This window comes from Molothrus ater, chromosome 3, assembly GCF_012460135.2.
Source record: "Molothrus ater isolate BHLD 08-10-18 breed brown headed cowbird chromosome 3, BPBGC_Mater_1.1, whole genome shotgun sequence".
NCBI classification, from domain to species: domain Eukaryota; kingdom Metazoa; phylum Chordata; class Aves; order Passeriformes; family Icteridae; genus Molothrus; species Molothrus ater.
This window is the reverse complement of record NC_050480.2, coordinates 52,797,993-52,824,523: the sequence shown is the minus strand read 5'-3', so window position 1 is coordinate 52,824,523 and position 26,531 is coordinate 52,797,993. Positions and strand designations below refer to the sequence as shown.

Here is a 26,531-nt window from a genome sequence, read left to right as displayed (position 1 = left end):
ACACAAGTCTACAAGTGTCTGCCTTTAGTATGTGAGGCTTTGGCAAGACACCACACGTGAGCTTGCCCATGGCTGCAGTCCTGCAGCTTCAAGTTGCAGTAGGCATGCTGGTGGCTCTGCTGCAGTCGTGTTTGGGGTGGGTAAGTGGCTCTCCTTGGTAAAGCAACTGCCTGATTCAGCTTTTTTAGGGAGGTTATCACTGAAACAAACAAAAGAAAGATAACCAAAACATTGGTTAGAATTTTCACTCTGACAGAACAACATTTTTGCTTTTCCCTTTTCATCCAGAATTGGGATTTTCACCAGATGGAAAATTTCTCATTTCCAGCCAGCTACTCTGGCTGGCACCAGGAAGCACAAATCTCAGCAGAAGCCAGTTCACAGCACTGTAATCACCGCAATTGAATACTTGGTTGCTGTTGCTGCTAGAAACACCAACACAGTTACACCAGACTGCTGGACAGCAAGGGCAAGAGGACTGACCAACCCCTTTTAGCCTTCCCTTCCCATCTCACCATTTCCTCTTGGATGCCACAATGCAGATGAAACATCGTCTCCTCAGACAACTCACACACAACCTGCCTGCCACACCTGCAGCTGAGCCACCGGACGGCATTAAAAGAGTACTTTGAGACCTGAGAATTTACCCAAAGACGCTACTCTCAATTAATGTGACACCAGGAAGCATAAAAGCATCCAATTCCTGATGGGAAGCAGACATGAATGCTCAGCCACAGAGCTGCTGGCCCTCAAACTGATGTCTGTACACACTTTAGAAGACACTGCTGCAAAATCCAAAAGCACAACTGACAAACTGCTCAGTTTGGCAAAACATGCCAGACCAGCCACCCCGCAGCACTGTGCCTCTTACCCAAGCAAAGGGTAATGTTACATTCTCCCAGCACAAGTCAAGCACTAAAAAATATGCAGATCTTTAACAAAAAAGAACATGGTCCAGAGTATTCAGCTGGCAGATCATTAACCTTTAATACATTTTGTGACATATCCAAGACATTTTTAAATCACATTTCATTAGTATATTCCAAAAACATAAAACCCAAACCCCCAAACCCAAGAACCCCCTACCAAATATTAGTTTTAGAAGTTACACATATATAAATACAGTTACAAAAAGAAGAACATTGCCTTAATAATTCCAGTTACAAAACATAGATGTGTTTGCTAGGATTAATGTTTAAAGTCACTGATCTGAATCTGAGTAAGCCAAAGGAGTCTACCAAAACTAATAGATTTGTCACATGAAACAAGCATTCAGTTATTAGAAGTCTTGTCTATTCACCATGAATTCCACATACTCTACTCTGTGAATACAAAGTGTACTAATATATTTACACTCTGAAGTCTAAACCACAGTGTAAAAAATATAGACCTCTTCAGGAATAATGACATCTCTCTTACATTTTCTATACAAAATACTGCCATGCAGTGTTCTTACCTACCTCTCAGTTAGGGGGGGAAATGATCTTTTTGCCAGTGTAGTGATGTACAGTTTCTGTACTGCTCTTGTGAATTTTACTTTGCAGTTCCCTCAATTTCCAGTGTAAAGCTGTATTCAAGTCTACAAATTCAAGTGTATTTAGAGCTGCAGTGTCCTCCTGGGCTGCCCTCAGGACCTGGCAGGACTGCAGTGCCCACAGCACCAAGCCCATGCAGAACTGCAAGGTGCATCCCAGCTCCTTGGCAGCTTTCACAGCCATCATTTGAAGGACACTAATACTGGATCCATCTCACAGGAGTGACACGAGAAGACACCTCAAGCCTGTCATCAATACAGACCTTATTTAACCAATGGTCAGCAAAGGCAGTACAGCTTTACACAGCCCATGTTTGTTTTCAGAGAGGGATGCAGGTGTAAAGAGACTAAAGAGACCACAATAACATGAGGCTGCTTTTAGCCACAGTGCAAATTATTTAAGACTTCAAAAAAGTGACTGTGCACTGCCATTTTTTCATCTAAAAAATACTGATTTCTCATCAGTACTGTTAGGGTATCCTAAACATAAACAAACAAACTCAAATAAGACATTGCTGGTTTTCTCTGTATCTACACCAGCAGATGTATTTGGGCCCCAGGAAATCAAAACATTTGTGGTAATTTCCAGTGAGGCATTACAATCACCTGATTTTCTTCCTGCCTTACCTTTTTCTACCTCAGCTCCAAACTGTAAGCATCAACTTTCTTGTCAGGGCCTACATCTGTTGTGCTCCACCTGAGCATTTTCAATGCTCTTCTTTAAATCAGCTACAGAAAAGTTTCTGTATGAGTAACACGAGCCAGGGATTTGAAGGTACCAACTTCTTGGAGTGTCCCAAGAGCAAAGAAGAGCTGAGCTCATCAAACACATCTCCAATGTGAACAGGCACAGAACTGCCCTGTCTGACCAGACACACACTGTCCTAAGGAAAGCAGTCTCACAAGTTGCTAAGATTAGGAGGGAAATATACAAGAAGATGAACATTTCTTTTCTTTTGTTTTCATTAAAACAACCACAATTTTCTAAGCAAGGCAAGCTACCAACCTGTCCATTTCTCATGCAGAAAAACAGATGCTGCATCTGCTGACAAATGTGGGTGATGTTTTAAAAGAAAAGGCAAATGACAAAACCTCCTAAAATTGGGTCACTAGGCCAAAGTGCTACCTTAATTCACTTGAATACTAATTTTTCAGGCTCCAGTCAGGCTACCCTACCATGGGCAGCAAACCACAACTTCGCAGCAGTCACATACTGCTTTCTCCCCTTTGACACAACAAATAACCACCTCATTTAATTGTTTTTAATCCTGTCTATAAGATTTAATCCCAGCTGTATATTTATCTGCTTTCAAAGCAAGCTTGGTTATTTGTTTGTTTTTTTTTTTTTTGCTAAAAGAAGATACCCTGGGCATGGACTTTCTTTTTGCCAAGTTTGTATTTGTTTTGGATGTATTTTGAGAAAGAAATTGGACAGGTGCCTCAAGTTCAAGATGTACAGGAAATTATTCAGCAGCAGATACTATAGACACAGCACCCTTGTAATTCTGCAGATCCCCTAACAAATGTTAGAAGTTTCTGTGTTACACCAAACACAGGACACAACCAGGAAAGGATGGCAAAACCTCAGTCTCACAGTTCTGGGGCTAAAACATCCTGAATGAACTTCAGTGTACGTTGATACAGGAAAGCATCCTTCTTCTTTGGCTTGCAAATATTTAGATGATTAACATCCACTGGAATAAGGTCTCCAATTCCTATGTCTGGAAAAGGAAAAAAAAAAAAACAAACCAAAAAACTACCAGAGTTCATATGACAACCTAGACTGAAAAGAACATCTTACATTAGCAATTTCTCTCTCAAAAACAACTTCTCCTACCTTCAGTAAAACTCTTTGTTCATCATTATTTTTTCATGTGCTAAAAGCATCAGTACACACAGTTATGGCCTGATAGAGCTCTGTGCTGCCACAAAACCCGCACTGGCACATGAGACACCGTTAGGTCAGAGTTCTGCTGTCTTTGTTTGAAATACACAAATGTACATTTCTCCATACAGACAACTTTGCTGAAACAAAACTTCATTTACTGATAGCACGGTCCTGACTGAGGTTTAAGCATGGATATGATCAGGGATGTAGTTTAATGCATGGTAACTTGAATCTGATCACCACTAATTGCCCATATCCCTTACACAAATACTTTGACATGGACATTAAAATTTGGACTACAATGACCCTGAAATATGCTGCAAATCACTAAGCACATTTCCAGATAAATGAAATATTTACATTGCTTAATTGTAGAATACAAATATTCCATTTTCAGCTACTGATTTTGGGCACACTACAGCATTTATTCTTTCTTGACAGCCATCACTGCTAACTTTCCAGTTAGGATGCTGTGACTGCCACATCCCAGTTTATTGTCTATTCTCCCATCACCTAGAGAAATCCTCCATTTTGCTTTGACTTCTGTATCTCAAACCATGTAAAACTACACTAGAGCAGGATAAAGCTCTGCTTTCATGTGCCCAAGCAGACATGCATGAAACAGGGAGCTGTTTGCCCATCAGCCTGTGTTTTGAACAGTGGCCTGCTACAGAACTGCTGGGTGCCCTCTAAAGGTTTTCAAGAGCACTCATGTGCTAGGTGTCACCCCTAGAAAAGGAGACATGCTACAAAATTACAAGTGCACAGCACTCACTTGGGTTCTGTTATTCAGCCCTCTTTTTAACCTTATTTTGTTAAATAATAACAAAAAAAAGTTCAGTTTTTCAGTTCTTTGCAATAAAACTGCATCAGCAACATTTTTGCAAAACATTGCTGCTCAAGAGGATCTGCTGCAAAAAACTGCTAAATAGTAACTCAGATAAACAGGGATGTACAGCCCACCTTTTTCAGAGTACCTAACCCTGCACTCAAGCTTGTGGATTTAGCTGGTGGAAAGCCTGATCTAAAACCTAACAAAGCAGTGGTTTCTGGCTTTACAGATACCTCGGGCAGTGCAAAAGAAAGACTGAAAATATAAGACTTAAAACAGTTTTCTAAGTTGAACACACATAAATAAAAGCAAGGGAAAAACATGTCTGGTTTCCTCTTCTCCTAAAAAAGGCAAAAAGATGGAGGGAACTCTTCAGGAGGCAAACTCTATTGCTGGAGTTCACGAGATGTGGAAGGTAAAGGATTCTTAACACTGAAAACCAGCTTTGTGACTTTTTCCTTCCATTAGCAGTTGGCTAATTTTCTTTCTTAGTTTTTTAAAGGAGCAAATAAAGGAGTTTACAGAAGCATCTGGAACACTATGCAGCCTACCTATTCAAAGATAAACCACAACTAGTCATAATTCCAAATGAAAGAACTCCAACATCAGACCAGGGTCTACCCTTCTTTTTTAACAGATGTTATTCTGATTTCACAAAATCAAAACAAACAACTGTTATTTTAAGATCTAAATGTAGCTGCTTCTGATCTCAGCAGTCAAAAGTTTAAACAAAAACCCCCACACTGTACTAGCCTTATTTTTCTACACTTTTTACCATAATATTTATAACCTTTTCTCGTTATTGATGTTTACATCAACAGATATCAAATTAAATAAATTAAATGGCTATTTCTCACTTACCTGCTGACTCTACAGGTACAACATGCAGTTTTAACATGCTGCCTATGTGTGTGGGTAGTGTTTCTGCAAAACTCAGCACTGAAAATTTCTTGTCTTTGGCAAAAGACAAGAAGTCATCATTCAGCTCTTTAAGGGCAGGAGAATCTGAGAAAGAGCAACATAATTTTTACAGTGTTATAAGATTATAGCATTCTTCTGGCAAGGGTGAGAGATGTTTTTATTACTATGACAGTAAAAGGTGTAACATTTTGTTTGTAATCCCTTTTTCCAGCTAGCATAGGCAACAATTTCTTCTGACTCCCCTTTTCCCCTCACCTCTGCAATCAAATGAAACAACTACTCAGAATTGCTTGCAATAATTCAACACACAACCCAAAACAAAAAGGAGGTTTGTTGTTTTTCCCCAGCTTTCTCTGACAGCACAATGAAAAAACTGAAAGCACCAAGAACAGATTAGCAGAGTTCCTGTTGCTAGATGGTAGCAAAGTGAACATACCCTTGCTGAGCTCTTTAACCTCCACAGATGGGAAGAGGAGATATCTGGCATTTATAGAATATTCAGCCAGCTGGGAACCATGGTGAGGAACGCTATAAAATATGATTCCTCTGGTGTTGTTTACAATTTTATCCATTTCTGGATTCTTGGAAGCATCCACCAGCATCTTTTTGACTAGAAGACCTGGCAACAGAAGCTGAATTAATGCAGGGATTTAAATCACTGGGAAATAATGACCATGCTATATTAACCATGAGACAACTAACCATATTCTTGCCTTGGTTGATTAGTCCTTAGATTGTCAAATATGTAAGATTAACTTGAAAAAAACCCAAATCACGCTTGAGGAGGCATCAATATAAAATGTCAATGAATGATGCAAATCCAAATTTGATTTCTGTTATGTGTTGCTAATGACATTTACTATATGCCTGATCATGGAGAAAATTTTGCCTCTGGATTTCCACTTACATGAATTTCAACTCATTGAGTTTTTAAATCAACACAGTAAGAACAAACAGCAATAACAATCCTTTCAAAATGTATATGCTATTAAATATAATGCATTAAGAAAATAGAAATCTGTTTTTCATTTTTAGGTCTTTGCCAATTTTTTAAATAAACTATTCTGAATAATTGCATTTCTACCTGAATTTGGTTAATGGTTTATTCTGAAATCTTTAATGCAAATAAATGCTTTATATCAAACAGGCAACACGCTTACCACCCATGCTATGGGATACCCACACCAGAGGTCTGTCTCCAATCCCAGCAGCTTTGAGCTTGTCAAGCAGCTCACTGCTCCTGAAAGCAATAGACTCCCTGCATAGAAAATACAAACACAGGCATCATGGAGCATGACAGGTTAAAAGGCAATGTTAAAACACAATGCATTTTAGTGCTGCACATTTATGAAAGTGAATTAGGTAAACAAATAATAATTATTTAATTATTGTTTCTACATTGAAAAAGACCAAGAACTTCTGTAAGGATCGCTTCACAAGGACAATGGGAATTGAGCTAAATTCAATTTCTTGCTCTTGCTAGGAAGTCTTTAATTTTGCTCAGCAAATATTTCTGTTTTCTTGACAAGTTGTTTTATGAGAGTTTTAAATAGTTTCATTATACACAATGTAGCAAAACAGTTGTAATTCTATGAAAGCAACATCAACACATAATGAACTTTACACTCTGCAACATGAACACACCTCATACACACTTTGCTAAACAATGCTCAAAATATGGAGCAATGCACAGAAATTTAAAAACTAAGTGCATAATCAGCCAGTACATTTAAAAAATCACAACCAATGTCAGTTACACTTGCCAGACAATCTCCAAATGCTTTCTACTGGAATAGTATGAAAGCACAATAATCTCCATTTTATAAACAAGAAGACTGAGCTGTGGAAAGGATAAGCTACACATTAAAGTTTGAAAATGAATCTGTGGTAGAACCAAAACAAAACCAATGCCAATGCCCAATCCAAGCTTGAAAGTGCAACACTTGCACTTTACTTTGCTCCTTGCAGTGTAACAAGAATCAAACACAGAAGGCCCTTCAGTAATGAAAACATCAGGATATGGGGGCAACCACTGTGCAAAATAATTCACTTCATCTCTATTGGTCTCAGCATTCTCACTAGAAATTGCTTTATAGCACATATGAAAAGAATAATCAAATGTGTCTTTTCAGATGAACAGTACGCTCTAGGCTAGCAGAGAGACATAAAAATTCACTTTTGAAACAGTGAATGAGACTGTATATTTAAGATCAAACCTAAGGTTGTTTTTCTACTACAACCTCATTGTTGCTGCTAGTTAAAAATATCTTCAGTATCTTTCATTTATTATTAACCACGTAAAATTATCAAATATTTTGGTTGGGTGATCATAAATAGCTGGTAATGCAATTTTCCATTTTGTAATGAAAAAGATGTTATCTTTGGGAAATAAAAAGGAAATCTATGTTTATTTCTTTTAACATACTTGCTCCAGACAGACACAAGAAGAGTTTTCTTAGAATCATAGAATCATTTACGTTTAAAAGACCTACAAGATCATGGAGTCCAACTGCTAGCCCAAAGACAGACAAGTCCACCACAAACCCATGTCCCTAAGAGCCTTATCTGCCTGTCTTTATATTATCTTCAAGGATCAGGACTCAACCACTTCCCCAGGCAACCTCTTCCAGGGCTTGACAATGCTTTTAGTGAAGAATTTCTTCCTAATACCCAATCTAAACTCCCCTGGTGCAATTTAAAGCCAATTCCAGTCTTCTTGGACCTGCACAGGTAACCACCTACATGCTCCTTACTGTAATTTTTCTGCCTAATTTCAAATAGGCAATTAACAGTCATGTGTTCCTCATTTTCTCCCTGCTAACATGTTTTCCTTAATGCAATAATTGCCAGAGAGGGGAGGGAATGAACAAGTACCACGTTCCCAGTCTATTATACATGTTGAATTTTCTTTCTTCCCTGCACAAAAACCACTATTAATTTTCAGATTCTTAACCTGCAAGCAGCCATGCACCTGCCCTTGCTGCAGTACACAAGTCGAACTTGCAGTACTGGTTACATATTTAAATATCTGCATAAATGTTTGAAGGATTCTGATTTAAAGATCACTGAACCTAATAACCAAATTCTATTCAAGACAGAAATCCTTTACAGGCTCAAAGTGTTCTTATTTTTCAACATGTTTGGAGGTAGCATCTTCCTCTAACCTATCCTGTTCAAGGTCAGTAAAAACAGCATTTCTCTGGCATGGGTGAATTGAAGATTCTGATTGAAGATACAGTTATTGTATTATCTGATTGAAGATACAGTTATTGTATTTTATCACCAAAGAAACATTTTTTGAATAACAGTATGTTTGTATCAGGAACAGTGTGGCCAGCAGGACTAGGGAAGGGACTGGTGAGGCAGCACCTCAAGTCCTGTGTTCAGTTTTGGGCCTCTCACTACAACAATGACATTGAGGCTCTACATCAGGTCCAGAGAAGGGCAATGGAGCCAGTGAAGGGTCTGGAGCACAAGTCCTATGAGGAGAGGCTGAGGGATCAATTAGCCTGGAGAAAAGGACGCCCAGGGAGGACCTTACCACTCTCTACAGCCACCTGAAAGGAGGGTGTAGCTGGGTGGGGGTTGGCCTCTTCTCCCACGGAACAGTGACAGGGACAAGAGATAACAGGGAAGGTTTAGGTTGGATATTAGGAAAAATTTCTTCATCAAAAGGGTTGTGATGCTCTGAAACAGGCTTCCCAGGAAGTGCTTGAGTACCCATTCCTTGAAGCTTTTAAAAGGCATGTGGATGTGGCACTTAGGAACATTGTTTTGTGGTGGCCTTGGCAGTGCTGGGTTAATGATTGTACTTGATCACCTGAAGGGTCTTTTCCAACCTAAATGATTCTATGAAAATATATGCTTCATTTTATCAGGAATATAAAGCCACAGTACAGCGATTTTTTTGCTGTGCTTATGAAGCATTATTGTGTCACTTTAAAAAAGACACCTCTTAAGATATAAGATTTTCATTAACTAATAGCATTTTTATAGCATTCATTAACTAATAGTATTTCATTAACTAATAGCATCATTTACTGTCTCCCTTAACATGAAGCAAAACAGACTGTAAGAATTCATGAAATTGCCACATGTAGCTATCCATGAAGCTAAAAACTTCAGCATACCATGACTATACTTAATATTTCTCCTAATTTGATTTTTCAAAGCAACAGTAAAAGTTAAATTGACTCTTTCAGAGTAGGTGATCCCAATGATCAGCTTTACAGGTCTGTGTCCTGCCCCTGCCTCCAAACTGCAGATGCTGCATTTCTTACCTTTGAGCCTCAACAGGACATTTTGCTTTCCAGTCACTCAAATGAGTGTCATACTCCACAGATATGATTCTAAGGGAAGGACAGTCTGTAGCAAGCCATGTCTAAATTAAAGAAAAGCAAAACCAAAGGAGCTTATAATTGATGTACTTAAATTCTTGAAAGCAGTGGAGAAAAGATGTTACTATGGGGACAGTATCAAGAAAGACTTTTGCTCTTCAGTTAATCCCCAAATATATGTTACACCTGGATTGTCATTCTTTTATCACATGCTGGTGAACTCTAGATTGTTTCTGAGGCACAAAGCAGGCAGAGAGTGGAGATTCATCTCTAACTCGTGCATTCCTGGCTCCCTCTCCTGGGTGAAACGAGTTACTAAGATTACCAACAGGACTGATCAGTTCAAGTTTCACAGAGATACTTTTAGTGGCTATACCAGTGTGTTTGCTTGGAGCAGTAATTACTTATTCACCAACAATACTAAAATAGCAATCTGCACAAAGTAAGGTACTCAGACACCTAGGTAAAAAAGGGAACTTAATTTAAAATGTTATTATATAAATCTTCCTCAGCAATAATGTTCCATTAAAAAAAGAAAAAAAAAAAGAAGAGAGAGCATAATGAAATCAGCCATTGCCACCTCTTTCACTAGCAAGTGAATGATGTTGAGAACATAAAACTTAGCAGGGATTTTTCCTTGCAAGAACAACAAACAAGTCATTAACAAAAACTTATCATCAGGAACTTGGAAACTGCCACTTGTATAACAGACTACAAGTAATCGAATGAAAAAAAGACATCTGCCAGACAGTGTCCTTCTAGATGCTCGGGACAGCTCTCCTGAATGAGCAGCCACATGTGAAAATGTTACTGCTTTTTTTACCTTTGGCCAGCACTGAGTGTATTCCTCTTCCCCTTCTGAGGCCCTTCTATCCAAATGCCGGTCAATGTCCTGCTGCCGCCAGGTTTTAAATGCTGCTCCCAAAAGCCCATGAACGAACAGGATGTCTGCTCTGACAGGCTGGCTGATCAAGCAAAAGGAAATTGTAAGAGATATGTGGTACCTGTCCTTTTAGCAAATTGGAACTTTTAACCTAAGGGATGCCAAAATAATTTTTTTAACATGACATGTGACTTCTTACCTTATGGACAACATTTCATGATATTTCAAAGAGCATACTCAGATAAAAACAACAATTAGGGAACCACACAGAAGAAAGATATGAGGTATGGAAAGTATCCATATCATAAATCATAATTCTCTATAATGAAAAACACCTTTCCTGCCAGCCACTGTTCATGTGGCTTGGTAGCTCCAGCCTTATTATCACATTAGATCTTCACTGTAACCAGAGTAACACCAATGACCCAGGGAACAGTTACTACTGACACCCATGCTGGAGACTGCTTTAGTCCCAGACACACAACCACTGTTACTGAGGATGAAAATTTACTGCAACTTATGCCAACATGTGCTGTTGCCAGTAGAATAATTACAAGGCACTATATCCCAAGAAAAAGTGCAAAGGTTAAACAGTTGCAACCCACACAAAGCAGCAATTAATTTCATGTCTTGTGTTCAGATTTTCCATGCATTACAGTAATACTCTGTCCACACCTAGGGACTGCTCCAACCACTTTTACTGTTCTTCTACTTGAGAATCTAAATTCAGTCCTTTCAACCCACCAAAGAACAGGAGAGGCAAGGTAACATCAGTACAGCAGCACTCTGATGTCAACTCTTCCAAAGTTTTGTAACAGAACAGCAGAACAAGTAACTCCAAGTACAGTATGTACAATGACTCCTACTTTACCTGCTACGATATTGTGGATGTAAGACATAAACACCATCTGCATATTTTTCTTTCACCATGTCCCTGTCTAGATTAGCCAAAGCTCTGGATGCATGAGAAGACTGAATGATGTATGGGGATTTCATTACTTCAGCGAGAACAGAAACCCAACCTACATTGAGAAAAGGAAGGGGCAGGTCAGCTAACAGAAACATCATCTGAACAACAGAATTCAGAAACATCAACCATCAAACCATACATCTGAAAATAGATGTTAAAACTTAAGAACGGCAACGTCAAAATAAATTATTTCAATCTACTCTTTACCTCAGGAAAGTAAAGGCTAGCTAAGTGGAATCTCCTAAATTCAAAATTCAGATGTATTTATGACTGTTCATCTTATGATCTGAAGAAGAACCCCTTCTCAGAAGAAAAATAAAGTGTATCAGCAGGTCAGTACAGCTGTAGCAAGAACAGATCTCAGATCTCTTTTTGCAGGTAAAATGCCAGGAAGATGGAGACAATGAAGCTTAAAGCATAAGAAAGGTATAGAAAACAACCTACAGGAGCAATGGCAGGTAAAAAAATTGATGCTTGCTGTGAAAGTACAATAATTTCTAATTTTAAAATCCAGCATAAGAAGAACTCTCTTGTGATTAAAATATCTTCGCTATTCTAAAATTTGTATACTATTTATACATTAGAAACATAAGACAATTAAATTGGATACAATCCTCAATAAAATTTTAAGTCAAAGATAATATGGCTGACAAACACTTTATGATACTGTACCTCAGGCATAAAATTTTCTCAAATATGGAAGGGAATTGTCATAGACTACTGAGAAATGTAAAGGAATGTTTTTATGTGCATATGCACAGGTTTCTTTAAAATTCTGATAAATCTTGTTGCTAGCAAAAACAGCCTATAAATCAGTTACATTACAGTCAAGTCCATAAATAAAACCTGGGAATTTACTTCATGAGCATTGTTTCAAAACCATTCCATTATGTTGTTACTAGCATAGTCGGTAAGCTGCTAATTCAAAACCATTTACTGTAAACTGAGGAAAAGAACAAATTGACATTCGAGTTTTGCCTTAAACTAACAAAACTACTAGGACCTTTGAGGACTATATTCTTTATTTAAGAATAATGTATTTAAATTATGTTTCTAAGCAGAATACATGCTGACCACTGTGAAAGTTGTACTTAAGAAGAATACTATCGGAAGTCTACTTTCAGTTCTCCAAACACAATGGAAGATAGTCTGACTAAAACTAGCTTGGTCTCTGGTTTTGCATTTCTCAGTCAAGATGAAGAGTCAAAAATAACTGTTCAGAATCAAAAGTAAGTGCTCTACTCCCAGATACCCCATCACAGCTACTACACAGTGCATTACTGTTTTTCTTCTTCCTGTGCCAGCAGTTTTTGCAAGAAAAAGAGCCTTAGAGGTTCTTTCTTCTTATGCATCATCCAGCAATAAAAGAGAAGCTTTATCAACTCTGGACTAGCAGTATCCAACTGCTCATCTCTGGAGTTTGATTCACTGTCTAAAATTCCTTTTGTACTGAGCGCTCTGTCCCAGGGAGCTGCTGACTCTCCTGTTTCAATCTCTTCTTCTACATGTATGGATTCAGCAATCATTAGAATTTAAGAATTGTGCCAGAGCCCAGGACAAAGGCCTTTATGTCCAGCTGCCTTTCTTCAGAAGTGAGCAGTATGGAAGCTGCAGACCAATATAAGAATAAGAATACAAAAGGACAACTATACAGTTCTGATTATAGTCTATACACTCAGATTTTCAGCAGTCAACTTTGTTTCCATCTGTAGAACTTTATGGATTTTTCATTTCATGAATTTGTCTCATCACTCTTTGAAGCTCTGTGAGTCTTCAACTACCATGTTTTGTGGCAACTTTTATTTTGGTCATGCAATATATGGAAAATACTATTTATTTGTTGTTCTCTCTTTTTATAATTTAATGTACAAGAACCTTTGGTCTTGCATTACAACAAACAGCAGATGACCATTCCCTCTTTGCCTTCTCTATGCCAGTGAAGAGAATTTTATAAATCTCCATCATATTCTCTTTCAGTTGCTTTTCCATGCTAAGTATCTTAGTCTAGTTATTTGTTCTTCATATCACAGCCATTGCAAATTTTTAATCACCCTCACCATCTTTTCCCGTGCCTTTGCTACTTCTCCTTTGTGTAAAAATGCACACTGTATTAAACAGGCAAACATCTGCTTGGATTTATAGAACAGCATATTGACATTTTCTATTTATTTCTTTTATTTAATTATCTGAAACTTTTTGAGTAGAAATCTACCACTGAGAGAGCTTTCCTTTTACCTGCACGTACTATGGATGAGTGCAGATGTTCATCCAAAGCCATATTCCCAATAATGCGGATTATGTTCCTCTGGATCTTTGCTGAATCTTTACGTAGCTGATATATCCTCTGCAGTAGCTGGAGGCCTCCTTTAGCTTCAATTTTATCACAGTGAGAGGAAATCTGGCATTACAAAGCAAATGCAGTGACAATAAATAGACATTCTGCAAAAGGTTAATTCATAAATTAGGGAGTTTTAAGAAGCAGGTATAACACAGCCCTTGTTGCATAGAAATTAGATTAATCTAGAATTTATTATGCCATATTTGAAGAGGAAATAGATGTTTTAATATGCAAAATGCATAATTCCTATGAATTGACAACTTTAAAATCTCTGAGTATTACCTCTTTACCCTTCTTCATGTCTGAGGGAGATGAAATGGTCTCCACTTGGCATGATCAAATTTCAACTCAAGTTCGAGAGTCTGAACAGGTCAATTGTCTGTATTTGCTAAAGCACTATCTCAACCAGAGCCACTTGTCCACCACCCAAAATGCAATCATTATAATTCCTTCTCTTCAAAATGAAAAAGATTTTTTTACATTCCAAATAGTACTGCTATCATTACTGATCCTAAGACAAACAATTTAGTTCAGATGAATATGCAGAGTAGCTTTGGAACTGCTGATATCCTCAAGCCTGTAGCTTTCAACAGGCATTTGGAATGAGTACAGTCACAACTTGCTTAAACTGAAAATCTCGAATATAACAAATTCTAGACTAAGTCAGAATTTCTATGTATGTGAAAGATGTGAAAAGAATACCAGGAAGCTGCACTTTTTCCATCCCAATTATCAGTAACCATTTGGTGTTCTCGACACTGTTTTTCAGCATTCTAGGCTTCCGAACAATTAAGCGTACACAGAAAAATGTAGCAATAGGAAACAAGAAGCAACACTGTTACAGAATGTCTTCCATACTCCTCATCTGTGTCTGCAAAAGCAGACTGGTCCTGGGAAGACCACTGTATTATTAGCTGTTTGCTGTGCAATATTCTGCCCAAAGAATACCTTTGTGCATGGGTAAGGTTGCATTCTGTTCTGGTTTCTAATTAGAGTGAATTCATGACACTATTTTGCTTTGTGAAAACCAGGCATTACATCCTCAGAGCTGCCCTTTTACCTCTTCAAAGACACATACTTTTATAGTACAGGGGAACTTGTAAGGGCGAATAAGAAACAACAACAAAACTTACAGACACTTCCTCATGTGAAAAAAAACCCTACTGTGTTACAGGAAAGTGCTCATTTCACACCCATCTCGGCTGTTTAAACATTCTTACAGAAGGAGAAAGGGGTAGGAGACAAGGAAATGACAACTCCTTCCCAATACATGAGAGTGCATTAGAGAGGAATGTAGCTATAAATGTAGACATTTATAGCTATAAATGTCTATAAATGTAGCTTTTCAGTTACAGTTTAAAGACAAATTACCTTAGAATGCTGTACTAAAGCCTGCAAGCAAAAGAGTTCCACTGTCTCTGAAGGGACTTTACTCAATGTCTCACAATACGGAAGTCCATTTCCTCCAAAACACCATAAGCCTCCCTGAAATGAAAAACCATAAAAATAGTAACACATTTCAAACGGCTACATAAAAAAAAAAATTTCTAATCTAGAATGTTAAGTGTGTAATGATCTATAGAAATTGCTTTAAAGAATGCACAGCATGCATGCACTTCTCAAAACGTACAAATTACACAACAGTACATCATAAAAGTATTTACTATTTTTAACTGGAAATATTAACTACATTTTCAGTGTGGTCTCCTTAGTCTATTAACTTCAAAACATAAAATAAAGGCGGAAAATGTATTATTTTCATTTTGTTAATGAATGTCATCTTTTAAGATCATTTGCTTAAGCATAAAAAAGCAAGAATCAGCGTAACTCTAGACTTGCAAAACTTAGAAGAGGAGGAAGAAAGGTCTTCAATATGTGGCACAGCCTCAGAAGACCAGTCTCTCAATCACGCAGCAGAAAGACCAACATAACCTCGATAAAAATCAAAATACTTCCAAGTGTGATGTCTTACCAAAGCTCCCTTTGTAGCACGAGCTCTGGCTGTGAAAATAGTAAAGGAGTGATAGTGTAAAAATAGCACACATAACTCTGTCATAGAAAATAAGGAGTTATTGCACTCTGGAAACTCTAAACGAAGACTGACAAGCATTGTTATTAAAATGACATTCATTTTTGTTATTGCATCTCATAAAAAATAACAATCACTGATTAAGAAAGTTAGAACTTTTAAACAACAAAAAGTAAAATTCACAAGAGAGAGTGGATGAAACTGACATAATATTATTTTTAAACAATAATGGCACTTTAAATGACATTCCTAAAGCCACTTAGGAAGCTGCTGCACAGACACAGTTGGAGAATTCCTAGATCCAGGTCCAAACAGACCATAGACTACTGCAGTTCTGGTTTGGGGGACCTATTTCAAAGAGGCACTTCCAAGTGATGTAACAGAGTTTACTATTTAAGGTGTGCTAATAACCTACCATTTCACTAGAGACTTAAGAGAGGTTTAATAATCTCATCAGTAAAAGAACATTCAAACAACAGTAAGATGAAATGTGAAAAATCATTTTATGATTTTTCTATAAGGGGAAGGAATGTTTTCAACAGAGTGTTGAAATGTCTGCTTAATGGGAAGGCTTGTAAGATATAATCCTTAACTACACCTTTCAACTAGTACGGCTAAAAATATAAACAAGCTTTCAAGCAGACAAACTGTATTTAGAAGAGATCTTGCTCATGTTCTACACTCACAAAGTGTCTGTACTTCTCTTCCTCTCACAATGATAAAAAATATAGAAAAAGATTTATATCTTTGAGCTCTGCAGGCACAAACAGTTCTGTTCTGCAGATGGAAACTCACCATTTGTGCAGCAAGAGTCTGGCTACTTTCACGTAACGCAAGAGATGTGAAGTACTGGACACATGGATCAAGTCCAGTCTGAGGTAAAGACACCAACAACAAACGAAGTTCATCCTCTATGGGATAGTCCTGTGAGAAGTAAGCATGAACAGCTTTTAGGTTATTTTGTTCAAAGCAGGAAGCAAAATGCAGAAGAGAGAATATCTGAAATAATGGAATCAGCCATACTAATGTGGCCATAAAGTCTGAACCTTGGACTTAAGTGCTCTGCAACTTCAGTTTAATAGTTTTATCTGTAAAGACTTTAGAAACTGATAATTACAAAATCACCAAATAAATTACAAAAAGCAAGCTTTACATTTCATATTTTGGTGACATTATCCTGATGGTTCCAAAGACCAGAAGAAAAACCAATTCCTCTTGGGAGAGGAATCTTAAAAGTTCATCCTTAACTAATAGAAATTTTCATAGAATCATAAAATACTTCAAGTTGCAAGTGACCCACAAGGATCATAGAAGTCCAACTCCTGGTCCTACACAAGACCACCCCAAGAATCACACCATGTGCCTGAGAGCATTGTCCAAAAGCTGCTTGAGTTCTGTCAGGCTTGGGGCCATGACCACGTCCCTGGGGAGCCTGTTCCAGTGCTCAACCACCCCCTGGGTGAAAACTTTTCCTGATATCCAACCTAAAGCTTCCCAGACAGAGCTTCAGGCCATTCCCTCAGGTCCTGTCACTGGTCACCAGAGTGAAGAGATCAGTGTCTGCCTCTCAGCTTCCCCTCATAAGGAATTTGTGACTGCAGTGGTCTCCCCTCAGTCTCCTCCAGGCTGAACAGGCAAGTGACCTCAGCCACTCCTCATGTGGCCTCCTCCAGGCCATCCACCATCTCTGCTGTCCTCCTTTGGACACTCTCTAATAGTCTAATATGTTTTTTATACTGCAGTGCCCAAAACTGCACACAGTGCTCAAGGGGAGGCCACACCCCTGCAGAGCAGAGTGGGACAACCACCTTCCTGATCCACCAACTTGTGATGCTGTACTTTTGGTACTGCAACATTAAAATTAATGTATAAATTATTAGTAAAAATTGAAGACATTTCTTTTAATATTTGGTCTGAAAAATTAATATAACAATCCATATATTGATTGATAGATTCACAAAGTAATTTCATTTGCTCACCATCATTGAACTTGCCGTTATTCTAATTCTTTGATAAAATCAGAGATGGAGACTTATTTGCTTATAGTTGCCACAATGATTTGCTTCAACTTCCTGAGCAGCAGATTGGCGACACTTAGCTTCAATCACCTAGCAATCCACACTGCTGTAAAAATATATCCACAACCATATACTGGTGTAACCTAGTATTTTGAGGACTAGCAGGTAGAGATCCACTATCACATAATGTTACAAAGGCAAGAAAGCAAAAACTGAGAACATCACACCCAATCAAAGCTGATATTCAGAGTTCTGTTGGTTACGATACACAGGTATTTTCTGACAGGGCCTTTTGCCCCTCTTCATTCTATTAGCATTCCAAAACACCTTGTATATTATAGTTCATATATGAGCTCTGTTTGTTGAAGAAGCTGATGACATGACTCCTCAGACCATCATATATATAACATATACATACATTTAAAATGTGTTAAGCTAATTTTTAACTTAAAAATAAAGCAAGGCCAAATTTATCCAATAAGGATCTGCTGGCACCCAAAAGCTGGCAGTGAAGAGGTGGGCCTACAGTAGAGCACCAAGTACTACTGAGGAGGCAAAGGCCTCCAGGAGCATGCTCTGCTCCTGTGTAGGATTCTGTCAGTGTCAACAAGGCAATCCAGGATGATTTCTTCACATTGCCTACTGGATAGAGACAAGCAGTGTGTCTTTCAGACTAGTAAGTGGCTCAGACTTCACTGCTTGTAAATATGTCATGTGGATAACAGTCCAAGAATAATAATTGATCAATACTTCCAACCTTATTTCTTTCCATCATGCCACTCCCTAATGCAGATATACCCCAAGGGTGTATCATATATTAGTTTTGTATTTTGGTATTTTACTACTAGTCAGTTACTTTAGAAGAACTTCACTTTCAACAAAGTTAACAACAAAAGTAGTAAAAAAGAAGTAAGCAAGTAAGAATCATCTAATGCCCACTTTCCTTTTACTTACAGTCTTTATTTTTGGCAATGGTGGTGGAGGCAGGAAAAAGCGAAGGTCAACATCTTTGGATCGAGCCAAACCTATAGCAGTCCTTTGATCACAGGTTTGAGCAACTGTGACATACTGATAATCTGTTGTACAAGAATGTTAGAGTTAAAACTAACCTTAAATACTTAATTTTGTTTTAAATGAAGTTTGTGATCTACTTTGCAAATATACTTGAAAAGAAGAACCATCTCTCTGCAGTCTACTTACAAAAACCTTTTGATTTTCTAACCACAAATTCCAAAAGTTAAAAACTGCAGATTTTAGACCAGCACTACACTGAGCTGAAATACACTTGGGCACTAACTGTTCTTTATAGGACAGTTTGGTAATTCAGTGGCAAACTGAAGGAAAAGAAAATAAAACCTTGAAGTGGATCAACGCTTTTTTCTACAAAAATTTTCTTCTATTCCTGTTACTGTTATACAATTCTAGAACAAAACTGACAAGCCATTTAAAAGATACTTTTCACAGTCAGAAGATTGATACTTTTCACAGTCAGAAGATTGTAGATTGGCAACACTTTTCCTTTGGTGGAGGTAATTTATACCTGCAAACTGAACTCGCTGGAGCCGAACACTTTGTCCTAGTTGTGAAAAATCAGCACATACTTTCAGTCCTAAACTTTCTTTGACTTGGTTTTGAAGCATCAGGTTAAAAAAAGCCTGTTTCCCTCATGAGGCAGTTGGCAAGAATAATTAGTGTTTGTGAAATGTCCAAATACTTCAACAATGAGCACTTCAGAGAAAGGGAGATAACAAAAGGCACTAAATTTCTGATACTGGACATCTTGTGCTCTGAAATCACCTGCTAAGAGTATTCATCTACACAGAACAAAACTCAGTTTTGGTATATCCTAGCTTTGAAACATTTTCAAACACAGTTTGCTGGTGTAAATTCCCTGCGGAAATTATTTAGAATTTTAAAAAGGCAATTTGAAACAAGATAAATCCCATGGTGTGGAATTGCATTGGAAAAGTGAAAGATCCACAACTGACTAAATCACTGAAACAAGAGTCCAGAATGGAATGTCACCTAGTTTATGTAGCCTGGTGGTGGAGAGGAAAGGAGGAAACACAAATACACATACACACACCTCCCCTTTACTTGGGGTTTCAAGGATATTTGCTGCTAGAGCAAGAGGGAGAACTTATTACTATTAAATAATAACTAGGGCAAAAAATGTCTTACAGATAATGCTCGCATGTACCAGCCCTCTACCTGTGGTTTGTCGTTACAACCTATCAGCTCCTAACCAATTTTTATTAACTTAACCAATGACCTTAAACTCATTCTTACAGAGGCTTTAAAAAAAAACACTAGCAAAACTTGTGACTGCATTAGCAATCCCAACAGAAAACCCAAGGAACTAAAGAGCATGAACTGCTCTCCATGCCACAGCAATGGTTACAATCCTGTGGTGGGGAAACTGAGAGATGCCTGCACTGCAGACACTCACTGTATCAGGGCATTAGGAAAGAACAGCTACTTGATGTGTAAATAATTCCCCCACATTTTAGACCAAATTTCAGAGCATATTTATGCTTCTTGCAGCTACTAGCTTTTCTTCATGTTGTCAGCAGACTTGGAACAGCTAACTGAGACTCTGTGGAATTTTTGGGACAAATTAGGTTACATCAGCATACATTACCATGCCAGTGACTGTTGCTTGCCAGGTCTTGTACAGCCTGCAGTCGGATTGCTTTGTCTTCTGACCGAGTTCTCTTTAAGAGAAGCCATAAGGCACACTCATGATCTTCTCCATCAAAGGTACTGAATTGTTCTTTGACCAGGAAACAAATTAAATCCAAGTTATTATTAATGAGCATTTTAACCAGCCACATTTCTATTAGTGGAGTACAGAAATATGTCGTTTTTAAATATTTGAGTATTACTTGTTACACTCTAAATTACTGTGAACATTTTAACCTTAAATTAGTACAATGAACAAGGACAGAATGACATCAGTAAAATGCTGATCCTAAAATGTTGAGATTGTCTCATTTTAGTGGCACCAAGTTGATATTTCATGTATCTACATGACAGACACAACCCCTGGCTGGCACTTACCAACCAGAATTACCAGCAGGAGCTGCAAATTATTAGAAACTCTTGAGGCTCTGACCTTGAAGAATTAATTTCATAAGATGACAGTGGAGATGCACATTGCTATAATCATTTAACAGAGAGTTAAATGACAATAGACAGTATGCCTCAGGAGCAGAGTTTCTGATAGGAATGGAAATTCTTGTTTCAAATTACTTGAAAAAGCAGTAACACTGATCCAAAAAACTGTGCTGCTTTCAGTTAATATTGTCAATTTTGATGAAAGCATACATACTTTTCTAGAATGAGATTTTGAGAGTACTTCATCCCACAAACACCTTTTTTACACAAAAATGATATCAAATATTAACTTGGTATCTTAAATTTTAAATCACTTCTGAAACAAGGAAAAAAACAACCCTCAAATATCCTTATAACCATCACTTTCACTTACTTTAAGAAAATAAATTGTTCTAATACACAGAAAATAGTCAACTGACTGATAATCAGACTGATATAATAAATATAAATATAGAAATTGTAAGCTATATTATCACTATTTCAAGGACAAAAGAACATGTTAACTTTGTAAGAAAAAATGTTTTACTCCCTAATTGCCCTACTTCTTACTGTTAAAAAACAATAACCATAGATAAAGTCCTACTTTTAATACCTACCACTAAAAGGCCTCCGGAAGATTTTAGCTTCTGTTTCTAGAATTCTTCTCACTGCTTTATGGATTTCTTTTCTGGCTTTGTATGTAATTCCTACAAGAGTATTTTTATATTACTGGAAGTCTGAAAGACACTTCCCTCACCTCACATTTCGTAAATATATGGAAAAAGAAATATACACACATATACATCTAGACATTGTATAAAGATAATTATTTGATATATAGAGAACTATGTATAGAAAGAACTATCTTAAAAAAAAACCCCAAACCAGTCAGCAACTTAAAATAAATTTGGTGACATTTCTTGGTAACAGATTTCAGGAAATATAATTTTACTTGTTATGTAAGGGTGACCTCCAGAAACATTCTACTCTCTTAGAATTCTGTTTTTAGAACTCAAACAATTATGCATCTTACCTTGATATTCACTCGGACTTAGAGAAGCTGTACGTACGTATATATAGGATTTCAGTTTTTCTTGATGTAGAGCTTGAGTATCGATTTTCAGTAACTTATTTAAGGACAGGACTTCATAGGTAATGAATACAAAGCCTCTTTAAAGAAAAAAAGAGCTGCATATGAATATCAACTAAAACAACATAATAAAAAAAATAGCAATCACACTGGCATAAACCATAGAGATTAGTCTGTAGATTATTTTGATTCAGCAAAGTAGAGAAAAGGTTATAAAATACTTGAAATTAGTTATAACTATCAGAAATTGTGCTTCAAGACTATATTCTACCATGTCTAACGTCCCCTAATACTATCACATTTTTTGAAAGATACACATATTAAAATTTTAACCATATCTTTAAGTTACATATATGTTCATTGGTTACAACTTACCCTAGTATAAGTGATCCAGTTACCTTTGCAACTTTTCCTTGAAAAAATCAAAACCAAATGTCAAACAAAGTTGTGTGCATCACCTCAATAAAAGCACAGTTACCATTTGATTATCAGACAGTAAGAATACAAATCATTAAGAACAAGCTTTTAAAAAAATTCTATTGCTCTCTAGCTTTCAAGAAATTATTAGCCAAAATTTACAACTGGAGAAAACATTACTTGATTCACATTTCCTGCTCTCCTAAGCAAGATGATAAAACATGTATCCTGCCAGTGCCATTTACTTTGAATATTGCTACCTCTCAATTGCATGCCCTGTTCAGCTATCAGAAACAACAGTGAACTTTCTCTGTCTGTAACACTAGCAGTGATTTGGAACTCAAAATCATTTTAAGGAGTTAATGTTTTCCTACATGTTGCAGCTATTTCTTCAGTGTATATTATTACATACAGGACTATGTATGTTTTTGAGAAATCCTGCTGAGTTTCCATAAGCAAATATATTTAAAAAAATAATTCCATTTAATCTAATGTATAAAGCAAACAGATAATAAATACATGCTGCTTGCAACAATTTCCCTTTTAAATAAAATTATTCCTTCCAGATTTCAGTTACTTTGTATCTACAAAGTCCATCTGATTATCTGGATATAAGGATCTCTATCCAGAGAAACTCTTATCATTACCAGCAGCAGCAAACCCAATGTAACACATCTCACCTATCATGAATAATTTCTTTTCCTCAGCATGAATTGGGAGACTTGCCCCACAACCACTGCTATCAGCTTCCATCTTTGTGAGGCCATAAGAATTTTGCATGCAGACAAGAGGCATCAGCTACATGTTGAAGAAATAACTGGCAGAGAAGTTTGAAAAAGAAAAAAAATGCAATGCTTCCTGTAGAGGAGAAATTGAAATATCCTATCTTTAATGCTCAGAGATAAATTTCAGAACTGTAAGATTTGTCATTATATGCTGAAGACACCAAAGAAAACAGTGACTAAGCAGAGCTTGAAGTAAATAAGGAAAAAGAAATAATAGAAACAAGTTTTATTCACTGTTTATGAATGTAACTATTTCATGGCTCTAGAGATTACAAAAAAAAATCAGATACAAGTGGAATTGAGGATAGTTTAAGGAGATCACATTTAGTTAGGGAAAGACCCTCATCTAGTGTTCATATCTGTTCCCAGATAATCTGCTGGTGTCATATTACATATCACCATGCAAAGCAAGGTCAGAAGCAGAGAGCAGGAACAAACAGAAGCTTTTAATCACTAAGTATTCAAGGGCTTAAAACTTCAGTATTGTTTAATTAAGCATGGTGTCATGTCATTCCTTATTATTAACACTTCAGATCAATACATAATGAACTCTACTTACTGATGTCATACCAGGGTAGGCGTTTTTTTGTGGTTGGACCAGAAGTTCCTATTTTTCTGTAGCAAAATACGCAGTAAGCAGCCACTGACATTCTGCATATTGAGGGGGAAAGAAAAAAAGTAATGATTGATTTGAGAATTACAGCAGAAATCCTGTAGCATTTTTTCCCTGACTTTTTACAGCAAAGGTCATGATGGGAAAGGTCATAATAAACCATGTTTGTGTCATTTCACTCCATATAAAGCACTCTGATTAAAAAACTCTATAAATTTCTCAAATTATGGGCTGAATAATGGGCTGAGTTTCAATTATAAGAATAGTTTAAAGCAGTTTTTTTATAAATTACATTACTGTTCATTTTAGTGACTAAGTATCTCCAATTAACTTCTCTGCTTCTAAGTTTCCTTTCCTACTTAGTCACTCTTCCCTAAATACCAGATATGGTCCTATCTCCATCAAGACATTACTCAGTATGACACAAGCTTTAATACAACTTAGTAAACAACCTCTTTTAAAAGTTCATCATTTATTGTGTTGGCAAGTTCTATTTTGACTAACAAGACCTAAAGAGCTACTACATTAAAACGAACACTTTTTGCATACAGTGCAGAAGTAACATGAAAATCCTATCTTCTAAGTGAAATTTTAGTGTCTGCATTGGTGCAATTATACTAACTGAGTTAATGTGTTTATAGGGATGTAAAAACACACCAGTATCTCATATACTAATCAAATTCTTGTCAAATTAGCTCAATTTGACACAATCACAACTCAAAATGATAAAATGTCACATGTGTAAACCTGATGCTGAAATATGGAAGCCTGATATTCTCCTTGAATTTAAGGTAATCTCTACAGACCAAGAAAAGTGTTTATATCACTTTTATCATCCGTGTCCAACATCTGAACAAGGGAACTCTTTTTGTGTCCTTCCTTTAACATGTCTTCCCTCTTCTCTTATTTCCCCAAAAGTTTTGATTTTTCCCTTCTCTCTTGATTGTGTTTGGGAGATTTTTGAAAAACAACAAGCATTACCCCAGCATTGTCAAAATCACTGCAGACTTCTTTTTGACTTGTCATTTCAACATTTTTTATCCTTTCATTTCAACAGAGTACAACACACTATGAAACACTTTTAAGACTTTGACCATCAGTCCTCTAGAGACACCTCTCCTGCCTCCGAATTCCTTGTCTCAGCTCCTTTACCACCTTTACTCCCAGAATTACAGTACTCACACGTCACAGACATATTTTATGAAAAACCTTTTGTTAGGATCTTTTCTGTTAAGAAGCTGAGAAGCTTCAGCTTCTCCATGTTTTGCTGCTTTGGAATGTGATTTGGAGAACTGTTTACCCAGCATGTGAAATTGTTTTTACTTGATGACCAATGACAGCCACCTGTGTCAAGGCTGTGAGCAGTCACAAGATTTTATTTTCATTCCATTACTTTCTATTGCTAGCCTTCTGATTAAATCCTTTCTTCCATTCTTTTAGTATAGTTTTAATGTATCATTTTCTTTTAATATAATCTATATAATAAAATAATAAATCAGCCTTCTGAAACATGGAGTCAAGATTCTCATCTCTTCCCTCGTCCTGGGACCCCTGCGAACACCACCACACTCACATTTACTCTTCTCTCTAACCACAGTCTGAAATAAACATGTGGTTCAGTGACAGCAGGTGCCACAATTGTTAAAATTTAAAACATGTACTGCAAATACAGGAGGACAAAGTGAGCACCGCTCCTCTGCTGCCAGGAGCTCCTGTTCAGGTCCAAGAGCAAGCATCAAATTATCAAATGTTAAGGGTCTGGAATGGACCTTAAAGATCACCTAATCCCAACACCCCTGCCATGGGCAGGGGAACCTCTCACCAGACCATGCTGCTCACGCTCTCATCCAGCCTGGCCTTGAACACTTCCAAGGTTGGGGCATCCACAACCTTCCTAAGAAATCTGTTCCAGTGTCTCACCACCTGCACAGCCAAGAATTTCTTTCATAATATCTAATCGAAATGTCTCCCCTTTTCGTTTGCACCCATTACTCCCTGCCCTATACCACAGTTCCTGATTAAGTGTAGGACTTAATCAGTCTCTGACCTCCCTGTAGGACCCCTCAGACACTGGAAGGTTGCCGTGGGGTATCCATGCAATCTTCTCTTCTCTAGGCTGAGCTGCCCCAACTTCCTCGCTCTTTTTTCACAGGGGACGTGCTGCAGCCCTCTTAGCAACTTCGTAGCCCTTCTCTAGGCTTGCTCTAGCAGCTCCGTGTCCTCCTGATGTGGGGGAGCCCCGGTGAGGTCTCACCAGAGCGGAGGAGGGGGCAGCATCGCCGCCCCGCCTCAGCCGGTTGCTCTCGGGGCTGCGAGCGCGCACTGACGGCTCTCGCTGAGCTTTTCACGCTTAGGCACATACAAATATAACGCAAAAGGAGCCATTTCGCACCGTTTCACAGCCGGCCCAGGCAGCTCCGAGCCCCGTCCCACACCGGGCTGCGGTCCCCACCTACCCGCCAGTGGCGGCGCAGCTAGAGCTTGTTAAAAAAAAAGACAAAAACACCACTGCAAACCCAACTTTAGGCAATGCAACACATAAACGGGCAAGCAGCCAGGCGGAGGTGGCTCTGTGCCTCTTTCCAACACGAAGGAACAGCGCACCCGTTACCCTGAGCCCCGACCCGCCCGCCATCCCCGCGCCCCCCGCCCAGGCCACAGCTCGCACCTTCCGCCTGCGCCGCCGCTCCCTGCGGCGGGCCCCGCGCGCCGCGTGACGCCATCGCGAGCGCCGGCAGCCCCGGCCAATCCGCGGGCGCTGCCGGGGGCCGGCGCGGGTC

At 37.9% G+C, this 26,531-nt stretch overlaps 1 protein-coding gene across 3 annotated transcripts; it reads right to left on the bottom strand.

Annotated features, from left to right (window-relative positions):
- Positions 1-962: 962 nt before the first annotated feature.
- On the bottom strand, positions 963-26,490 carry SERAC1 (serine active site containing 1). Of its 3 annotated transcripts, none has more exons than XM_036379692.2 (17): positions 26,420-26,490; positions 23,698-23,789; positions 22,312-22,348; positions 21,880-22,016; positions 21,464-21,553; positions 20,392-20,523; positions 18,705-18,826; positions 16,528-16,656; positions 15,075-15,188; positions 13,601-13,763; positions 11,267-11,417; positions 10,336-10,477; positions 9,456-9,556; positions 6,336-6,433; positions 5,612-5,794; positions 5,116-5,259; positions 963-3,255 (listed from the first exon to the last, which is right to left on the bottom strand). In XM_036379692.2, the coding sequence occupies exons 2-17, from the start codon at positions 23,786-23,788 to the stop codon at positions 3,125-3,127; spliced, it is 1,965 nt and encodes a 654-aa protein (XP_036235585.1). In that variant the 5' UTR covers position 23,789; positions 26,420-26,490; the 3' UTR covers positions 963-3,124. The 3 variants fall into 3 exon arrangements, with proteins under 3 accessions (XP_036235585.1, XP_036235586.1, XP_036235584.1); XM_036379693.2 differs by lacking the exon at positions 26,420-26,490 and adding an exon at positions 26,144-26,248; XM_036379691.2 differs by lacking the exon at positions 26,420-26,490 and adding an exon at positions 23,034-23,211 and having other exon boundaries at positions 23,698-23,716.
- Between the last annotated feature and the right edge of the window lie 41 nt (positions 26,491-26,531).